This window comes from Gavialis gangeticus, unplaced genomic scaffold (genome assembly GCF_001723915.1).
Source record: "Gavialis gangeticus isolate Ggan-Ray unplaced genomic scaffold, GavGan_comp1, whole genome shotgun sequence".
Classification (NCBI taxonomy): domain Eukaryota; kingdom Metazoa; phylum Chordata; order Crocodylia; family Gavialidae; genus Gavialis; species Gavialis gangeticus.
In genome coordinates, this window is record NW_017729024.1 from 135,747,255 (window position 1) to 135,769,034 (window position 21,780).

General features: G+C 39.7%; 1 protein-coding gene across 4 annotated transcripts in view; it reads left to right on the top strand.

Annotated features, from left to right (window-relative positions):
* The window catches only part of CENPK (centromere protein K), a 40,185-nt gene that overhangs the window by 11,870 nt on the left and 6,535 nt on the right, over positions 1 to 21,780 (top strand). For all 4 annotated transcript variants that reach the window (XM_019517790.1, XM_019517792.1, XM_019517791.1 and 1 more), the window contains 6 exons: positions 2,738 to 2,810; positions 10,491 to 10,537; positions 11,982 to 12,064; positions 12,202 to 12,300; positions 12,544 to 12,676; positions 20,065 to 20,118. In XM_019517790.1, coding sequence (XP_019373335.1) covers positions 2,738 to 2,810; positions 10,491 to 10,537; positions 11,982 to 12,064; positions 12,202 to 12,300; positions 12,544 to 12,676; positions 20,065 to 20,118 — 489 coding nt within the window. The remainder of the gene's footprint in view (positions 1 to 2,737; positions 2,811 to 10,490; positions 10,538 to 11,981; positions 12,065 to 12,201; positions 12,301 to 12,543; positions 12,677 to 20,064; positions 20,119 to 21,780) is intronic.

The window sequence follows — 21,780 nt, forward strand, 5'->3', positions numbered from 1 at the left end:
CAGGGCAGGCCCTATGAGGAGAGGCTACGGGACCTGAACCTGTTCAGCCTCCAGAAGAGAAGGCTGAGGGGGGATCTTGTGGCCTGTTATAAACTAGTCAGGGGGGATCAGCAGGCACTGGGGGAGTCACTGCTCCCCCGAGCACCGCCAGGAGTGACCAGGAATAACGGTCACAAGCTGGCAGAGGCTAGGTTTAGGTTGGACATCAGGAGGCGCTATTTCACGGTCAGGGCGGCTAGGGTCTGGAATCAACTTCCAAGAGAGGTGGTGCAGGCTCCTACCCTGGGGGTTTTTAAGAGGAAGTTAGATGAACACCTTGCTGGGGTCGTTTGACCGCAGTACTCTTTCCTGCCATGGCAGGGGGTCGGACTAGATGATCTGCTCAGGTCCCTTCTGACCCTAGAAACTATGAAACTATGAAATTATTTCTGATTGTTGAAGACTGCTGGCTGGCACAATGGACTTAGTTGTATATCAGTATGTAAATCTAATTGTTAAAGTACTCAGAGCTTTGTATGTGCATTTTTATGTCAAACATTTAAAGATCTGCTCAGAGAATTGGCAGTTTCTGTTGTCAGGGACAGTGCTACAGAAGCACAAAAGAGTAGGCGCCATCTTTGTTACACCCTACAGAATATATGGTGGGTGCTTCTTTGTTTTTTTCCCCTGGCTGAAACTACTATAATAGATTATCTTGAACTATGTAAGAAAGAAACTTAATTGTCAATTCTTGATATTTTTATTACATGACCTTGGTGGCTGGTCTGTAGCACATCTTGATCTTGATTTTTTGTGCTGAATGAGAGCCAAATACAATCTGCTCTACCTTTTATAGATTGCATAACCATTTCCATTTCTTAACAATTTAATTTAAGAATATACAAGAAAATGTACCTATCCTATGTATAAAATATTCTGGAAATGATTGTTACTTTCTCTCTCTCTGGCAATAATCTGTTGAATACATTTTGATATTTTCACTGTATTTTCTATATTCTTTCCTGAAATGATATTTTGGACTTTTCTGCTTCAGTCTTGTCATTGAATCTCAACACCAGCAGTACACTAGGGGTACTGTTTGACTTTCCTTCAACAGCAGTATCAAAAGGCTGTATTGATCAGAGTGGCAATCCTTTCTAGACAAAACACACATTTTTATTTGTGCAGAAAGTATAAACTTAAAATGTGAGACTTACTGTTTCCATAGGAGAAGGGGTGGTATATTTAGATTTTGTGAACCTTGTCTTGGATGTTAATAACATGTGATCTTAGAGTCATAGAGAATTAGGGTTGGAAGGGTCCTCAGCAGGTCATCTAGTTCAACCCCCTGCTCAAAGCAGGAATATCCCCAACTAAATCATCCCAACCAAGGCTTTGTCTAGAGGGTCTTAAAAGCTTCAAATGATGGAGAGTCCACAACCTTTCTGGGTAACCTGTTCCAGTGTTTTACTACCCTCCTAATGAGAATGGTTTTCCTAATATCTAACCTGAATGTCCCTTGCTGCAACTTGAGACCATTGCTCCTTGTTCTGTCATCTGCCACCACTGAGAACAGTCTAGCTCCATCCTCTTTGGAACACCCCCCTTCAGGTAGTTGAAGGCTGCTATTAAATCCCCTCCCAGTCTTCTCTAGACTAAATAAACCCAGTTCCCTCAGCCTCTCCTCAGAAGTCATGTACCCCAGCCCCCTCACCATTTTTGTTGCCCTCTGCTGGACTCTCTCCAATTTGTCCACATCCTTTCTGTAGTGGGGGCCCCAAAACTGGACACAGTACTCCAGATGTGGCCTCACCAGTACTGAATAGAGGGGAAGAATTACTTCCCTTGATCTGCTGGCAACACTCCTACCAATGCAGCCCAGTATGCTGTTAGACTTCTTGGTAACAAGGACACACTGCTAGTCATATTCAGTTTATTGTCTACTATAATCCCCAGGTCTTTTTCTGCCTAGCCAGTCCGTCCTAGTCTGTACTGGTGCATGGGATGCTCACTGAGTGTCTTAGTTTCCAGACTGATTTCAAGATTTTTTTTGTTTTTTTTTTAAATGATTTATATATTTAAAGGTACATCTACATGTCACTGTGTAGCTAGCTCTGATTATCTCTTCACAGCACTGCATTATGCCATGTAGATGAACCCCAAAGACCACCCCTTCACCATGACAATACTATTGTATACTATCTGTCTTCAGCAGAGGTATGTGAGCTGAAGTCCCTACATCAATGATTTACAAGTAAATATAAATCATTGCATATACAACAATGATGATCTGCAGCTTTTATTTCAAAGGGCAGCACTTCTGCAGTCAGCTGGAGCTCATCAACCTTCCCACACAGCTAATTGGAGAAATAGTGCCTTTTCAAATAAAAGTTGCACTAAACAGGTGGAGCATCTCAAGCAGTCCTATACTGTTGTTGGCTTTGGCTCTACAATACCCCTCCTTGCTTCAAAAACCCTCATCTTTATGGGGGGGAAGGAATCTAACCCTCCAAAGTATCTGGATTCCACTGTAATAGTATCTAAATAGATGCCTGACATTGTAAAAAAAAGATGCTGTACATCATAAAAACAAATAGGTTGCAAGCAACAGTTATTCTAAAATCCAGTAAAATGTGATTAGTATAACTTTTGGATTTTCCTCATAGATTACTAAACTTCTTACCTTTTTCTCATTTACTGAAATACAGTACAGGCATTTCAAGATACCTGTGAAAAACCTTTTTTTTCCTTTTCACAGCTTTCATTGTTAATGATGCGAGTGAAGGCTTTAACAGCAGAATATAATCAATGGCAGAAACAAACTCCTGAAAGTAAGGATTTTCATTAAAATTTTCTTTTGTAGACTTTAATGTAAAAAGTTTGTGTGATTATACTTTGCATTTACAAAGCACATTTCATCCAAAAAACTCAGTTTATGAATATGTACAATCTTTTTGTTTTATGAATCATCACATCTAAGCACTTAACAGAAATTAAAATTAACTGCTACTAATTATGGTGCCTCTGTGCTATATTCCTTGTAGCATCCCTATCCCAAATAATTATTCCATCACTGTTCTTCAAGTTTCTCTTTAAAATGTATTTCTCCCCCAAAAAGTCTTTGTATTCCAATTATTCCAAATAGTTTATTAGAGTGATAAGAGGAAGTATGTTTTTATTACTGAACATACATGACTCCTTCAATTCTTCAAGATACCATCTTCTATCTAACACCTTCAGCAACATTTGGTTCAAACTGAATAATATTTAGTTTGCTTTGATCCCAGGCTCTAATTTGGCTAAACACAGAAAAATCCAGAGTGCACGATCTGTTTGACAAGATGATACCTGATGGTACTGAAACCCAAACTGGTAATAATATCAGATAGAACAAATTAAATAAATCATCTCTCTTTTTGGTTAAAATTATTTTAGAACTTTTCTACATGGGAAAATACACTGGCATTATAGTCATGTATCTATCTGTACATGCTTGTACCAGGAGTTTCTCTTTTTCTAGTTTAGTTTATATTGCTTCCAAAGTGATTGAAGCACAATGCAAACTCAAAATGATGACTTTAAACACTTTCAAGTGCCTGCTGTAAACTCTTAGGTATTCAAAAGGAAGTGGACTTCTTAATAAGAGATGCCACACAGCTTTACTATAGATATTGCTGCTTTTCACAATATAATACTAGAATAAATTTTGAAAAGGAAGTTTTCTCAAAGTCTGCTAGGCAGAAATCAAGGCAGTGTGTCACCTTACATCAGGGATGAGCAATTATTTTGGCTGGAGGGCCACTTAATGAGTTTTGGTGAGCTGTCAAGGGATGCAAGGGTACCCTCCGCCCCTTGTCATGTGCCCCACCCTCTGGTTGCCATCTTGGGACTGAAGTCCCATTCTCTAACCCCTGACCTTTGCCACTGGAAAGTCCCTTCCCTTGCCCTTGGGAGTACTCCTTTTGGGAAGGGAGATTGCCATCTTGGAACCAGAAAATAAACAAATTATATACTAAAAATCAAACATCCACAATAACATATTATAATTTTATTTAATTTAAAAATATATATTTTTGTCCTGATTTGTGTGTGTTTGTGCTGTGTATATAGAAGTGATTGCGTAATAGCTCAAAACGAAGTCTTACACTTGTATATTGTAGGGGGGGTGGAGGGTTGTGGGAGGGTATGGATGGATGGGTATGGGATTTGTGGCAGGGTGTGGTTATGGGGTTTAAGTGGATGTGTATGTATGTGGAGTATGGGAGTTTTGGTGTGTGGGAGGCTGTGGGGTATGTGGAGGGGGAGGGTGGCTGGGTGTGTTTGTGGGGGAGAGTTGGGGGGTGGTGTATGTGTGTGGTGGGGGGGGTGTGCATAGCAGGGAGTGGGGCTCTCCGCAGTCATGCAGGTGTATGTATGAGAAGGATGTATGTGGGGGAGGGTCTGGGTGGGTGTGGTGTTTGTGGGGTCTGTGATTGTGTGTGGGGAAGGGTGTGGTTGTGGGATTTGTGGGAGGAGGGTTTGTGGGTAGGGTGCAGTGTGCATGGGAACCCTCATGTGCACCCCTCTGAGCTGGTCAGCACCCACCCCTGTGCTGCAACAGCCCAGAGCCTGTGTGCCCTGCGGTGTATCCAGGCCACTGCCAACAGCCCCAGCTCGCCCCACACCCATTCTGGACTCACCCCTGCCAGTGTGGGATCAGCTGGAACTCACGGGCACAGCCTGAAAACAGGCCACCCCACACCTGCCCTGCTGCAGCCCTGCTGCGTGCCCAGGGAGTGGCAGGACGCATCTCTGTTGGACAGTGCCTGGGCCAGTTGGGACCAAGAGACCCGCTGTGGGCTGGACAAAGCCATTCCATGGGCCATATTTTGCGCACCTCTAACTAGATTAACCCATTCAGAAAGGCATAAATTTTCATAGGCTACAAGCTACATCTGATGAAGTAGGCTGTAGCCCATGAAAGCTTATGCCTCTCTGAATGAGTTAGTCCATAAAGATACCTTTACACATGCCCAACGCTTGCTCTGACTCGTTCTAATTAGAACGTATCGGAGCAGACTCAGTTAATTAAGTCTGCTGGAGTGTGCTAATTAGCATGCTCCATTTTGAAGCGCTGGGATGTTGAATATTCATGACACCCAATCAGCACACTTCACCAGCCTTGGTGTCATTTGTATTCGGTGTCCTGGCACTTTAACTATAGTTCATTAAACAAACTTCAGTTTAAGCACCTCTGCCACCATTTTGAAGCGCAGGACACTGAATACATGAGACACTGCAGGCACTTTAATTAGAGTGGCACCCAAGAACTGCTCTAATTAAAGTGCCCTCTCCCTCCCCCACCCCGCCCTGGGGCTTGTGTAAAGACCCTAAGGTGCTACACTTTCCTACCTTCTGCCTGACTTCATCCTAATATGGCTAACTACCTGTCTCTACTAAGAGGTTACTGTGAGGCGCAAGGTAGCTTTGATTCATTTCTAAAGATATTACTGTTATTTCTTAAAAAAACTATGAATTACCATATTGGAGCAGATCAATAGTATATCGAAGAGTCTGTCCGTCACAGAAGTCGGTTTCAAATGTTTCAGAGTTGTGTGTAGACAACCTTCAACAAATTGAATCGGACTGTGCAGTACAATCCGATAGGGGAAATTTTCTTGTTGACTGTTCTTGGTGATCAGTCTGTGTCTTGTAGCATAAAAATTGAAAGCACTTGCCATTTTTATCTTGGCTTAAATAACTGCATATGTTAGTTCATGTTACTAAAAATATGTAATCATTTTAAACTCTAATCTGTTTGTTTTACAAAAAAATCTTGGGGCATGAAATATTTTTACTGGCCTGCTGAGCTACTTGGCTCAGAATGTTCTAATTTGCTCCCAAATTATTAGATTTATTATTAGAAATGTCAATTTTATAGTTTAGAGATTGTGTATGTAATATAAATAACATTTTGCAGTCTAGGGTCTGCCTTGTTACTTGGCATTCTCTTTTTCAGCCACTTTGTCAGAGGAAAGGAAGTAGGGCTTATCTCCAACCTCACAAAATTATAAGCTACTTTACTTTCATCCTGTGCTCATCCAGGTAGGACACTCTCCATGTACCTACCCCTCAGTTTAAGTGAGAGCACCTGCCTGATCCATGAAAAGTGTTGATTGAGTGATACTAAATATTGGGGTATGAAGATTAATCAGTTTCCTACAGTTTCCTATTGAGGATAAAAGCTTGTGTATCTTGTACTCTGCTTTATATTTTTAGCAGTGACCAGTACAGTTATAATAGGAGGTCTGTCAGTATTTTCATTATGAACCTCATTTTCAGAGGCTATAACTGGGCAGCTCCAAATTTTATTGGGCACGGTTTTGGCACAGAGGCTTGACTCCACAATACAGGTTTGATTTATTTTTGCAAGACTTAATTTTACTCATTTGTTCTTCCTGGATTTCTGATACTCTTTTTATATAGCTCCACATTTGCTTAATCAGCTAAATGAAAACTTTTTAGCAAGCAGTTCGCTCTTAAAATTGACTTTTTTCTCTCTTTAAAATAAGGAAATGAGAGCAAACACATTTTTAAGTTTATAAAATGGCTGTAGTCTCAATATAATACTTTTTTTGTCTGCATAGTATAAATATTGTGCCAGATTCCTAGGATTTCAATAAAAGTTTCTGTATAAAAGCTTGCATGGTAATGGTTCTTTACATTGTTCACATCTGGTAGTATTTTGCTTAGTAATCTTGCTACATGTTAGCTTGCCATTCTGCTTGTGACCTCCAGACTTGGTTTTTTCCATTCTTATCTAGGAATTAAACCACACACCAAGAAAAAAAGCTCCAGTTGGTAGAAAATACAGTAGCCAGTGTATTTGGTAATAAAGATCGCCACAGATGCATTGCCCAAGTAATCTCTGTTCTGCACTGGCTCCCCTCTAAGTTGAGCCTGGTTGAAGGTCTTTGTCTCGATGTTAAGAGTCCTCCATGGGACTGATTTTTAGTTCCTGGAGAGATTCACCTTTCCTCTATAGTTATGATTCTCACAATTCATAATTCAGGAGAGTAACTTAACTAGACAGACAATTAAATTCTCTCTTGAGGAAAACAGATTCTTTTGGGGATATTGGGAAGGCATTCTGATACTATAGTGATAAGAGCTCTACATACTTAGAAATGTTTGAACTTGTTGGAAATGGTAGAAAACAAGCATTTGGAGTAAACTAAAATAGTGGGAATTGATATTGCAAAATAAAAAGGACTTCAAATCATCATAAAGGGTAGAACATTGTTTTTTCTATTCTTTAAATATGCCAGTGCATGAAACTACTGAAAGTGAAGAACAAAACATTAATTAATTTGATTTTGAATGTGAGACATGTTAATGGCATCATCATAGAAATGTGCTGTATTTAATTGAATACAAGATAAGGTTTTTTCTCCAGTCAGCATAGAGGGAAAAACCCCTCATTTTACATTTGCCTACAAGGAAACCTAGTTAAATACATTGTCTATCATTAATTTGCTGCCAAAAGCAGCATGAAAACCAACTATGAAAATGACTAAATGAAGCTAACAGTGAGCATGACTATAAAACACATAACCCATATTGGGTAAACAGACTGATGGGAACCCTTTTTCCTTTGGCCCTTAAAAAATGGACAGGTGGTTCCTCCACAGGGAAACTGGCACCAGTCCTGGAGGTATTGAATACCAGGTTGGAACCAGGAGGGCCAGAGCCAGCCCTGACACCCTATCCTTGGTGCCAAAAAATGGTATATTTGATCTACCACAAGGATAGGTTAATATAGCCTACCTGAATAAGATATATGATAGTGCCCATCACACATGGTGTCCCTCAGAACTGACTCTTTTTCAAGTCATAGTGAGCTAGTACATTGAATACTTTTGACTTCCTCTTCACTCCCACAGCAAGCTGTGCCTTTTTTCCCATTTCCAATGATTCCTGTTTCTTCAGCAGACTTAAGTGTCTGGCAAGCGTCACCAAACAGGGCCCTAAACAGTTCAGTCGGAATCCCTCTGTTGCCTCCTCTCTCAGCCTGTTGCATATGATGAGTGTGGCCCTGCCCTTCATAAGGTGGAGCTAGACCAAGATGCCCTGTGCCTCATCTGCATATACATTTTTGGAGGATCCCTGGACTTATAACAAGTACATGCAGTTCCAGTCATAAGTGGGGAGCTAATTAGCAGGTGGATCCTTTGTGGGGAGTTATCTAGATTATACACACGTACTGGGTGCGTCTACACATGCTGCTATGGTGCCATTGTTACTGCACTTTTATACCTACTTATATATAGTAGGTACATGCACCCACTGAACAGTGCTGAGCTGTGGGGTCATGATGGTTTGAAATGCTGTTGACTCTGCTGGGTCCCAGTCCAAAAAAGTATGGTAAATCATGAGCCTTTTGGCTTTGGATCAATATCATGCATAGTTTGTATTATATATAAGTAGGTATAAAAGTGCTGCTTCAAATTGAGTTTGTGGAGTACCTGTGCTAAAACATTCAGCAGTTTCAAAAAAGGTGAAATGAATTAATTCTGGATGAACTAAATACATGGGTACTATATAAAAATTACTACAGCTGTGTGTGTTTCAGGGTCAAGGTCAAAGTTTTCAAATTTGTTCCTCAATTCCATCTGCTCATGGAGGGCAGGGTCTGACAGTAGAAGAAGGTGGGGGTAGGTACAGGGCAAGGGGGCTACCTGATTTCCACCCCCCGGATTTATTTTCCCTGTTGTAGCGGCAGTAGGGCAACAAATTTAAGACTAATCTCCAACAATTAGATTCTGTATCTGGAAAATTATAACACATTTATAAATTGTCCATATATATAATCTAATTATTGGGGAGGTTGTCTTGTATTCAAGTAAATAGGGTAGTTGTGATAACATTACAGTTGTTATAAAAGGCCTCAAATGGCCCTTTAATACCAGCTTAATTCAGAAGCATTCTGCTTATCTTTTGTTTTCTTAGGATTTTGCTTTTATATTTCAAGAACCATTTTTTTTTTAATTATCCTATGTTTTACTTGAACATATTCTGGTGCAGAAGTTTTGTGTATTTTAGTATTTCAACACGCTCGTCACTGAAACCCATATTTCAGTTTTTTCATTAAGGCTTAACCCACTTTTTAAAATTCTGTTGTATAATCATCCTGCTGATAAACAACATTTACTTTTGCAATTTTATCAAACCCATGTGGAATAGCCAGTATTATTTTTGGAAGACAAGTAATGCTTTCTTGAGAGAGCTACATTTTCCCCTTTTGATAAAAAGAAAGCTTTGTCACAGGAGTTGCTTATGTTAGGATGGCAGATATGATGACCAAGCTGACAAAAAGCTTTTGTGATACTAAGAGTTGAAGCTGGTAAGTTAGCTTTCATCTCCCTTTTTAAATAAGAAGTTGCATAGGCTTTAGTTTTTAAAAAAAAAACATTTTATAAACATGCATGAAGAGGAGGGAAGATCATGATGCATTTTGTTAATTTTTACAGTTTGATAGGGTTTATAACATCTGTCAAACAGCTTGGAAGTTTAGAAGTGTTGAAACTTAACTTAATCTCTTTGTATTTGCACCTTTTAAAAAGATGTTGTTGTTCCACAACAAGAGTCATCTCTCTTCAGATGTAACATATTTATTTTTTCAAATTAGGTTAATTTGTCTCTTCTTTCTCTTGAACAAACTGAAGCTTTTGACTTCTTGTAGAGTCAAGGTTAAATAAAAATATAGCAAAACATAATCTAGAAGTGTGCAGATGGTTTTGGAATTCATATTTTAAATGACTTGAAGATCTGTTAATTGAATTGTTGTTCAGTGATGGCCTTCCCAAATTCTTTTAATTTCCTCAATTTTTCTCATTCTTAAGAAGGCTGAAAACCCTTAGAAATATGCCTAGCATCATCCCATCTCCCTATGTAATTTGATTTGAAAACATTTTCAAAATTTTTGCTTGTAGGCTGGATTATCTTCTGTCATCCTTTGTCATCAATAAGTTTCAATAACATTGGAATTCAGTATATAATATTGTAAAATAAGAGTGTAGCTTGGACTGTGGAGGAAATCAATATTAGAACAATACTGGCTTTTTCAGTGCAGATTAGACATTTGATAAAGTCAGCCATATTGCGATTCAACCAGTTTCATTTACTATCTCCCTTGTGATGATGCTTATATTATGTCTCCCCAGAAAGGTAGATTTTCATATTTTGCTAAATTTAGGGTATACCTGCATTGCAGTATTTGTTGCCAGGAAAAAGATTAGTTCAGGCCAGAAGCACTAAAGCTAGTGTGATAATGCCTGGGTCAGATTACCTGATGAAAACGGGAGAAAGTTAATTTAGATGGAGCACCATGCTAACATACCCCTACTACATTTTTATAACTAGCTCAGTTATCTCTACCCAACATTGTGTTTTGCAGAACATATAAATACTTAAAATTGTTAGAAATTGTTTATACTGAAATATAAGGAGAATGAATCTGTTGCATTTTTCAGTAATCTCCACCAATCCAGATGTTTTGGTAGAATTAGGAAAAGAAGAGGTAAGTTTCTTTGTTCATTACGTGATGGTAAATTCTTATATAAGTAACTTTTCCTTAGGTGTAAATATTTATTTAATTGTAAACTTCCCCCTCCCTCCAAATTGAGTGCTTCTTAGTGCACTAACAATATTTCAGAGGCAAGAATTTTTGCAGGTGATAACTTTTATTGGAGGAGTTCTGTAAGTAGGAGAGATTGTGGGAAGCATTTGCGTACAAGGTCGTCCCTGGACTATCAGAGCTATAACATTACTCCAACACTATCAATATTAATTTGTTTTTTTTAATGAACTGTGTTGCAATTACTGATTTTTATTATAATACATGATCTTTTAAAGATAACTTATATGAAAGGCACCATAAATACTTAAGCTATCAAATAACTTAAATTGTATGTGTTTTACAGGGTAGCCAGTGATCTTGCTTCTAGAGTTCTATGGAAACAATTTATGCATATACTCTATTTGAGTTCTTCCAGACTTGGGGGAGAGGGCAAATCAAGAATGTGTTAGTGGTAGTATTTCAGTATGTTGGTATGCAACCTAGCTGGGAATATTCTTGTGGGCATAACATTGAAATTAATAGTTATACTTAGGCAAATAAATGAAGACACATTTAGATTATGGGTTTTGTTTAAAAATAACCAAAGCTTCGCCTACCTTTTTGGTTTGGCTACCTCCCAAGAACTTTCTTCCATGCAGTATCAATCAAGTTGGGAACCAAATTGCAGTACAAGAGCTTTTTAAGACGATGATTGGCTATGGGACTTTCCTTTGAGTATATATCCTTTCTACTGCGTGTTTGGCTTAATATTACATTTTGTGGTACTTTTGCTGAGGGTTCCAAAATTTCTTGAGTTTTGAGTGTATATAAAACCCTTCTGCTGCTGGGAAATACTTTCTATAGTTATATTTGTATTGAGCTACACGTTTATAATTTTATGAGAAGATGCCAAAGACACCTAAAGCATAGGATATAATGGAGAACCTATAACTTTTAAAAGCACTACATCGTTCTCATTAGTCTTCAGCAGAATGTGCATTAATACAGGACTGAGTTCAATGATGTGTCTGTATGTTCTTCATATGAAGAGTGAACAGCCCTCAGCCGTTGCCTGAATGTGGTACTAAAATTGATTTACTGAGAAATACTCTGAAATGAACCATGCTGCAATGTCTTATTACATTTTTTTCATTCCCCTCTCAAAGGTAGGTATACCCTATTCACTTTCACTTAGTAATCAGTGTTTCTTTAAGATTACCTTACTTTAGAGAACCATTAATTTTTCTCAGAACTGATGTTTTCTTAATATGCTGTTAGGTCATTTTTGTTACCTATTTGTCTATGAAGATATTTTTGGTGTCTGAAATATGTCAACATGTAAGACTAATAGCTAAAACAAATCAAACTTCTCCAAACTGTACACTTCAGTTTCTTGTTCATGTAGTTGCAGAAAGTAAACCATGATCTTGAAATGGTGCTGCCTATATTTAAGGCTAGGAACAAAAAGCTGAAAGAAGACCTAAAAAGGTATGTAGTGAGTTGGGCTTATGAATACCATACAACCCTGAAAACAAATCAGATAAGAATCCTAGGATTTTTGGTTGTTCTTAAAAATTCTAATGATCTCTTGTTCCCTCTATCGTTTCTCTATTTTATGTTTAAAGAGAACAGCAGTGGCTTGAGGAGCAGCAGCAACTGGTAGAAGCTCTTAGTGTAATAGAAGAAGAAATGAAAAATCAAGTGGTGCAGTTTTCTGAAAAACGGTATTTATAGTATATTTTTACAAAAAGAATTACAATATTAGTATGATAAACAGTCAGATTAAAAAAAAATAAAAGATCCAAAATACAACCAGTAATAAATGACTCATTTATAGTAAATATGTTACAATCAGCCTTTACACTATGTGATTGAGTTTACCAGTGCCATTATTACTATAGCAATGATACCATGTAATTTAATTATGTGACATATCAGTCAAACTTTACTTTTACTTTGGACTCTAGGGCATTTCAAGAATTGAAAATTAAAATGCTGAAAATTAAAGAATACAAGGAAGAACTCTTGAGTGCTCTGGGAGAGTTCCTAGAAGAACATTTCCCCCTCCCAGAGGAAGATGGAAGTGCTAAAAAGAAGAAGGTAAGAGTATTTTTTTTAATGATCAAATCAAGTGGTTGAACTTTTATTTAACTTGACTTTATGTATGATAAGATTCAAGGGTAGAAAGTTGAATCTCTGTTAGTCGTATTTTGGAATAACTGAGCTTCATCTAGTTAGTTTTTAATCTGATTATTTAATTAGTATCTTTCAAAGCTGATTATATGGTTTGCTTATATTGGTTGTATTGTATAGTATGGTACAAGTTCAATAAAACAAGGTCTGAACTAGCCCAACCTGCTCCCATGTGGATACTTTATGCATATGTCTTTTGTAAAATAAGATTGTTTCTAAGGACCTTTTGTTGTCCTCACTGTGCTGTAAATTGTGCCAAATTTAGAAATGCTGAGGGGTACTCTGAAAATTGTTCCAGGTTTCTTGCTGGCTTCGGCAGGTGGATTCATATTTTCTTTGGCAAAGCAAATTTTAATTGTCTAACAATGTTTTGCGAACAATAATAAGTGCAAGTGCTTGTAATTATAGTGTAGTTTAGAATGTTAACCATCAGTTGCCTGTTCAGGCAGACTGGGCCAAAAGTAATCTTAAACCTTTAGGCTAGAGACAGACATTTAAAAAGCCTGAGTCTGAATTGATTCAGTCTTTGTAGGTTAGTCTAACCTGCATAGATAGAACCGCTTTGCAAGTGGATAGACATTCACTTTTGATTCAGGAAATGCAGGCACATGGCTGCAGTGGCTCATGTCAGAAGCTGGGGTGATGCTAGAGCGAGCCCTCCCACCCAGTCTACAGTGCTGAGTTGAGAGGGTGGGGAATGTGGCTGGTGCCGGCAGGGCACTATGATTAGGGTGCGGTTTAAACCCTCACTGTGGTCTGCACAGTCCCCAGCTGGGGTGTACCTGGAGAGGGAGGGGGAAACAACCTTCACCAGGCTTTTCCCCTGCTTGCAGCTCAAGGGGTGGGGAATGTTGCTAGACCCTGGCCCTAGCCCCAGATAGCACTTTGAGGCAAAAGTTGGGGAGGGAGGAGCTGCTTGTGTGGACTGTATGCATCTATATTATCCTGCTAGTTAGTGCTTCATATTTGCCTGAATCTCAAACTGACAGCACTGACAGGTCCCATTAATTGCAAACCAGGTCATTTCTCACACCTGTCTGTACCATGTTGAACACTGACAGATTGCAGGCAAGGGAAGCTGCACTCTAACGAGGCTCAGTAATTAATGCATGGAAGCAATCACCAGCATTAATTGGTGCACAGTGAAACTTAATTCAATATAAATGTTTCAGGGTGTGAGATGCCTCTGCCTTTGAAGCAGGCCAGCAGGGAGTTTGTCAGAATACAAAGCTTATCAGCCCATCAAAAAACGCTTGAGCAGCGAGTGGTGATGGGGGATGGGGCAGGAGGAAGCCTGGCACATGCTGCTATGCCCCTGCCAGGCAGACCCTGGCTGCAGTCCCCTACCCCCTTTACAGGTAGCCGGAGCTCTGGCTAGGGAGGAGGGGGCAAGGCTTAAACCAGGAAAGAGTCTGGGACAGAAGTTCCATAAACTAGTTTGACCCAGGAGTATCTTAAACCAGTTTCACCCATTTTGAAACTGCTTTATATGCATTGAACTTATGTTTTGTTACAGGTTCAAGCCAGTTTCTGATCACTTGAATTTGTTTATGTGTAACTTCTGTCCCTAGCCTTAGGGACAATAGGCTGTCAATGAGTTTTACACAGCAAACTCAAAGTTCATAGTAAAAACAAAAACTGGACTGTTACTGTGTAAAAGATTTAGTTTAGAAAAGCTACAAAATAAACAAAATAAAAGAAAAAGGGCTAATTGGGCTATCAGACATGCTTAGGGCTAAGGAGGCTCCTGGGTCATGAAGTCTGGTTCTCTGCTATTACTAGCAACGAAGTCTCTTCATAAATTGATTGAACTCCATCTTAAAACTAATTGGTCTTCTTGGCACCATAACTTTTATAGTCAGGCTGCTTTAGAATCTCACTCTTCTGATACTTAGAAACCTCATAATTTCTAGAGTTATTCTTGGCTGGTTTATATCCATTTGTTCTTTTGCCAACATTGTCCTTTAAATAGTTTCTCTCCCTGTCCCTCTCTTCCCTTTTACATATTTATACATAGAAACCATATCCCCTATCAGTATTCATTTTGTTAAGCTAAATGCACCAAACTTTTTTAATTTCCTTTTGAAAGCACGGCTTTCCATTGCCCTCATCATTCTAGTAGTCTTTCTCTGCGCTCGCTCCATTTTGATTTTTTTCCTTTCTCTACACATGGGTGATCAGCATTATGCTTGGTTTTCCAGATGAGCTCTTGCCTGTTCCTTGTACAATGGCAGTAATACTTCCCTATCCCTGTTGGAAATATCTTAATAGGTACATTCTAGCAGTGTATTTGGCATTACGCAGCCATATCACAGTTCATAGTCATTTTCTGATCAGCCAGTACACCCAGGTCATTCTCCCCTTCTGTCATTTCTAACTGATGAACTGTAGCTTGTAGCAGAAATTCTTGTTGTTAATTCCTATGGGCATGACCTTACACTTGTATTTTACATTTCAATCTGTCTTTATTACTTCCATTCTCTACTGGGGAGCCATTAATGGGAGGGGGACAAATGAGGGCTTTGTGACCCAGCCCTCGATCACCCTGAGGCCATCTGGCCTGCCACCACTGTTGCGTCTCTGCCACAGCATATGGCTGGCTGACCTGTGGCCACTTACTCCACTAACACTGCAGTGGCCACTGCTGCCCTGTGCTTTAGGCCAGATCTGGCCCACAAGGAGCTCTGTGTTCTGGACTTGTCCTGAAGCCCAAGATGAGTTTGACATTTCTGTTCTAGGTCATTCTGTTCTTCTGATATTTCTGTCCTCCTCTGTATTGGCAGCACTTCCTGATTCTGTTAACCCAGAATGTCTGCTTTTTGTGCCAGGTCACTAAATGAGAATATTAAATATGATTGGTCCCAGAACTGATCCTTAAGAAATTCTACTAGTAATCTTCTTCAAGTTCAATACTTCCTGCTTCAGTGCAACTCCAATTACTTGTTACTTCCTACCATACCATTCTTTTTCTGATCCTTAGCTCCTTCAGTTTAAGTAATTTCTCAGAAGGCACCATATCAGATACTCTACTGAAATCCAGATAGAAGAGCTTTGTTGCATTTCTTTGCTGCAGAAAATTGTTATCCTCTCACAGATAAATATTAAGTAGACATGCTGCATTTTTCCTTTTTTGTATCCTTAATTTTTCTTTTCCAATTTTATTCTAATGCCTTTTGAAATATTGAGATCAAGCTAATAAGTGTATAGTTGCTGCATTCTCCTTCTCGTCCTCCTTAAATGTAGATATACTGCTATACATTTTCTGATGTCTTATGATAGGGTACCAGCCCCAGCTTGACACATTTATTAAAATTGCTTGCAGCCAAGCCTGTGACTTTGTGTCAGCTTCTTTAGAATTCTGGAATAGGGATTATCTAGTCCCCCAGTGGGGCTCAGTGAGCAATTGGAATGTTGTTTCCACTTCAGTTCCATTAACTTAATATTCCATTATAGTCCATTATGAATACTTCCTTTGCCTACGTGCTCTACATTAATGGTATCCAAACTTTTAGACCTGTGGGCTGGATAAGTGGTGTAGAGTTGTGTGCAGGTTGGATCTGTTCTGTGGGCCTGGCCTGATATGTGTGAGGCTGGGGCCTGATCTGGCACAATGTATGGTCCCAACCTCATGTACCCAATCCGGTTCTGTGCCAGATTGTGCCTGCAGCCTTGGCCCCACACACACAAGCACATTATCCGGTCTGCAGGGCTTGGAAATTTGGCAGGAGTAGAGTATGGTGGCAGTGTTAATTGCCACTGCTCCTCTGGTGCCAAATTTCCAGAGCCATGAGGAGCCCCACAGGCCAGATGACATGACTCCACAGCGTGGATGTGGCCTGCAGGCCAGAGGTTGAGCATCACTGTTCTACATCAACCTTATTGAAAACAAAAACTGAGGCAAAGCATTCGTTTAGTTTCGGGGCCATATCTTTAAGGCTAGGGACAGAAGTTATACATAAACCAGTATAAGTGATAAGAAACTGGTTCCAATCTATAACACAACAGAAGTTCAGTGCACATAAATCTCTTTCAAAATGACTGAAACCAGTTCAAGATAAACTTGGATGGATGTAGTATCATACTTCACTGATTTAGGTTAAATCCATTTATTGAACTTCTGTCCAAGATCTCCTCCAGATTCAAATTAACTTACAGTTCCCCAGGATGCTTTGCACCTCCCCCACAGGCCCCCCCCTCACAGGGTGGGCAAGCTAGCTGGTCCAAACTGTCTGCTCCAGCCAAGCAAGGTGGCATGCTTTAGCACCCCCAGCTTCTGGCCTGGGCTATTGCAGGCATGTGGCTGCATTTCTAGTATCAAGAGTAAATAAATGTCTGTTCACTTGCTTATCAGTTCAATCTACACAGCTTAGAATAACCTGTGAAGACTGAATCAATTCAGCCTTGGGCTTTTTGACAGTCTGTACTTATTGTCCACCCCATCCTCCCTTCATAGCAACCCCACTACTTTTTTCCTTATTCTTTTTTATATGTAAAGCTGGAAAGCCTTTTGCTTTTTGTTTTAATTTCCTTGGCAAGATTTGGTTCTGCTGGACTATTCATAATTTTCACTTTATCCCTACATGTTCTGACTTTTAAGACCCTAGTTTTCTTTGCTGGGCAATTCTTTTCCATTCTTTGTCAGTTCGCTGCTTGCTTCCTGTATTTCTTTATGAGCCACTTGGGCCTCACCTCCTCAGCAAATGGTCCCTAGAGTCAGGACTGAAAATGGTTAATTGCTAGTGCACCAGGGCCAAGGATGTTTTCAGCCACACTACTTTTGTAAGTTTAATTTAACGGTAGTATAAATGCTTTGTTCTTGTCTGTGTTAGCAGTTAAACTTCTTTTTCCAAGTTGCTTCAGAGAGGCTCATTATTCTCAACTATTATCAGGTGCTCTTTAGCTTCTTAGAACTTGATTGTACTGACACCTCAAAACACATGCCTGACTTTAAGCACAAGTAATCCTATTGACTGCAGTGAATTTTTTTGTGCATCCAATATTTAAGTATGAGCTCAACTGTTTGCAAAGGTGGTATCTTAATGTGGGCAAACTGTGAGAATTAGATTGAAAACACAGGTTTTTGCTCCATTTTTAAAGAAATCAGCCCATTTATGTTGCACAGAACAGTTTAGGAGGCCTGTCATTGAGAAAAATTCTATATGTAAATAAATTGTAGTCTATTTCCAGTAAGGAAAAAGGTGCCTCTCTGGGGAAAGTACTACTGATCATTCTACTTAAGCATGACTTTGTTTATGCACAGCAGTTAAATTGGAGATTGCCATTTACATTGGTGACACTGATAGTATGGAAGGTTCATGTGAATATTGAAAAAAAATATATATATACTCAGCCTGCCAGAAATAATCTCTGAGATGCCACTGGGCAAAAGAATAGAAGGTCACAATGCACCTTTAGAGATGTACCATAGAAGCTTTTAGATTAGATTAGTGTACTCTCCACTTCTCCTGTGATGAAAGATAAGATCTGCACCACCCAAACCTAGCTCATCTATGCCTTGTACATGGAGACTCTTCTTGGAGCAGGATTCTGTAATAAAAGGAGTATGTCCCCAGGTAAAATTAAATTTCAGAAGTGTTCCTATCAATCATGGTGAAGGAGACAGGATTGGGCCCCCATATGAACTTTTATATATCATATTTTTCTCTCCTTACTGCAAATAAACTACTGTAAAACAATGCTAGCCAGCCCATAACTTGTATAATTGGCTGAAATTCAAAATAGATAATGGTCTTAAGGATTACTTTAATAATATTAATCCTAAATTTTTGATGACCTGCGGAGGTCCCTTCCGATCCAAACATCTATGAATCTATGAAATTCAAATGATGTTTTAGTAGAAGAATATATATTTTTTAAATCATATGAAGGCAAATTAACTCTGTTTCTTAAACTGAGGCCACAAACTTGCGTTACATTTCTACTAGGAGAATCACGTCTCTCCTGGTAGAAACTATAGGCATACTAGTGCTCATTCAGTTTCTTCCAGGGGAAACATACCTGTTCCAGGAGAAGGATCTTCCTGGTGTCCCCTACCTGCCCCACAGCCTCTCCCCGCACCACCAGACCCTTGCCTGGACCTGCCACCACAGCAACTCCTGTTGTGTGGCTAGACCAGAGCCAGAGCTATGCTGTGCTCTGTGCCTCTAGCCAGAATAGGACCAGACCCATGCCCGATGATAAGCTGCAGAGGCAGGGGGTTAGAGGCTGCAGGAGGGGACAAAGAATGCAAGGGGCAGAAGCTTCACGGGGGCAGGCAGGGGGCAAAGGCTGTAGGAGGGGCAGAGGCAGTGGGGAGCAGGCATCTTAGGTGGGGGCATGCAGCAAGGGGGACATACGGTGAAAGGACTAGGCCACCTGCTCAACCTGCTGCCCCCTTCCTCCCACTGCTGCTTTCTATGTTGTAGCAGAATTTAATATGACCCTCCAATAATTAGAGACCTACTGAAAAGTGTGTGGGGTCTGTGCTTTTTGCATGGGCTCCCTGGTGGCGGGGGGAACATCACCAAAAATAAAATGCTGGCTCCCCAGAGGGCCTCCCAGGAGTGGAGAAGAGAGCTGCTGGCACAGCAAGATGGTTACGAGGCACAGGGCTGCATGGTGGACAGGCCTTGCATCCAGTCAGTGGGTTGTATGACATAGAGCCCTCACAGCCAATCTGTGGGAAGGGGTGGGCTCATTGGGCCCCCTCAGTCAGTCAGAAGCTGGGGGCGGGGGCTGCACTCCCCCCACAAAAATGGATGCCAGGCCCACGGTTTGCCCTCTAAATCGTCTTGCAGCCTTCTTGACTTCAGTAGAACCCTACCAATAATTAGGTTCCACACATTAAATGTAACAAATTTACAAATTTTCCATATATATAATTATTGAGAGGTCATCTTAAATTCAAAGTTATCTTGGATTTGGGTAAATATGGTTTGTATTTAATTACTTGTTTATTTATCATGTGTTCTTATCAGTCTCATTTGTAGAATTAATACTTTTTACTTATTAAGGTTCATTAATAAAGATGTATATTTTTAATAAACCATGAACCAGTTATTGATTAATGTAATATTTAATACCATTTATTATGTAATCATAAACTATTTAGATTTTTTTATTTTCTAATGATCTCATGCCTTAGTGTAATTGAAATGTGTAACTTCTGTAATGTGGTATGAATAAACAAATTTGAAATGAAGTGACTAATCCTTGATCATTGAATTTTTTGTATTGATAGGTTTTTCTTCTCAATTTTCTGGCTAGATTTAAACATTTTATCTTTTTGTTTGTAGAGCCTAGCTAAAGAACCAACAATGGAGCTGATAACTTTACATGAAATTTTAGAGGTAAGATATTTTAAATGGGATACTTTTTCTTTCAGTGCTGAACTCTAGTTTATGGCATATAAATAAAATAAATAGAGATATGTGGAAATACAGTTAAAATAACTAAAATAAAAGAATAAATATTCATTTTATATTGTCTTATTGGGTTTGCACTTTTATCCCCGTAAGAACCCAAAATTATTTGTCAGAAATTGCTTTATTCTTTCAGGAATAGGTTTTCCTATAGTTTGAGCTGGAAAATTATTGACTCTCAACTGCTTTTTATACTATTTTTTAAGTCATTTTTTTTTTTATTTTTAATTGAAGCTACTGACAAATGTTTAATTAAAAGTGCGATGGAATCTGATTCATAATCTCAACAATCACACCTCCTGTCATGCCACATGTGCCTGGCAGGAGGCACAATTGTGGGATTGGGGATCCCAATTGAACCTTGTTGCTGATGCCTGGGGAGGCCAGGATCATAATTATCTACAAATTAGCATGCTCCGTACTTATGATCCTAGGCCCCCCCTGCACCAGCATGTAGCAAGTCAGGTGTCAGGTGCCCTGTGCGCTTGTGGTTGGGCATGCTAGTCAGCTAACTGGTGTTCCCATCCTTGGGTGCACCGGGTATCCAGCTTGTTTCTTTCTGTGATCAGCTGAGTGGTGCTCCCAGCAACAGGAGTGCACTGGAGCCTTGAAGCACTCCGGTGTGCTCCCAAGCCTGGTGCTCCAGGTGGCCAGCCCTGGGAGCATGCTGGCCACATGTTCAGTTTAAGGCATGATGGGGACCAGCCACAAAATTATTACACATAGGGCATCTATACACATGCTGCGAGGGGGTGGACTTTAATTAGAGCAGCCCCAGCATCGTGTGTATTTAGCATTCCACGCTTCAAAATGGCAGCAGGGGCACTTTAACTAAAGCTTATTTGAGCTTTAGTTAAAGTGCCCCTGCTGCCATTTTGAAGCGTGGGGATGCTGAATGCATGTGATATGGAGGCTGCTGGAGCACGCTAATTAGCATGCTCCAGCATACTTGATTAATCAAGTCAGAATGTGTTGGAGCACACATCAGTCATGTGTATAGGTGTGCATATTTTGTGAGATAATTTTGTGGTTTACTAACAGTTGTATTGTGCCATAAAGTGGATGAATGTGTGGCTGGGTTACTACTTAAAATGTAAGTAACTGGTTAATTGGTTCTTAAGTGTAACATCTGCCAGGGTCCTTAGTATTGGATAAAATTACCATATTTACTCACATACTTTATGCACCTTTTCCCCCCAGATTTAGCCCTCCAAAATTGGGTTTTGTGTTCTAAATGAGGGAACTGGTTCGCACACCAACATGGAGGCATGGGGCTGTGGTAATGTTGCTCCCTTCCCAACCATATGCTGGAGGGGTGGAGTCCACTCCTCAAACAGACACCCTTTTGTTAAGGTTTAGGTTTAACCCTGTCACAGCCGCTGCTGAATTGGCAGTAGCTTTTGGCTGAGCTGCTTGGTGAGCCCTTTTTTTGACACTGGTAAGCATGTGCTGTGACAGTTTAAGATTCAGGAAAAATCTATTCTTTGTTCTGCTGTCCCAAAATGAGTCTTGTGTCTTATTTGGGGGCATGTGATAGGTGAGTAAATATGATGTTTAAAAGAATGTTTTGATTAAATACCCAGTTTTCAT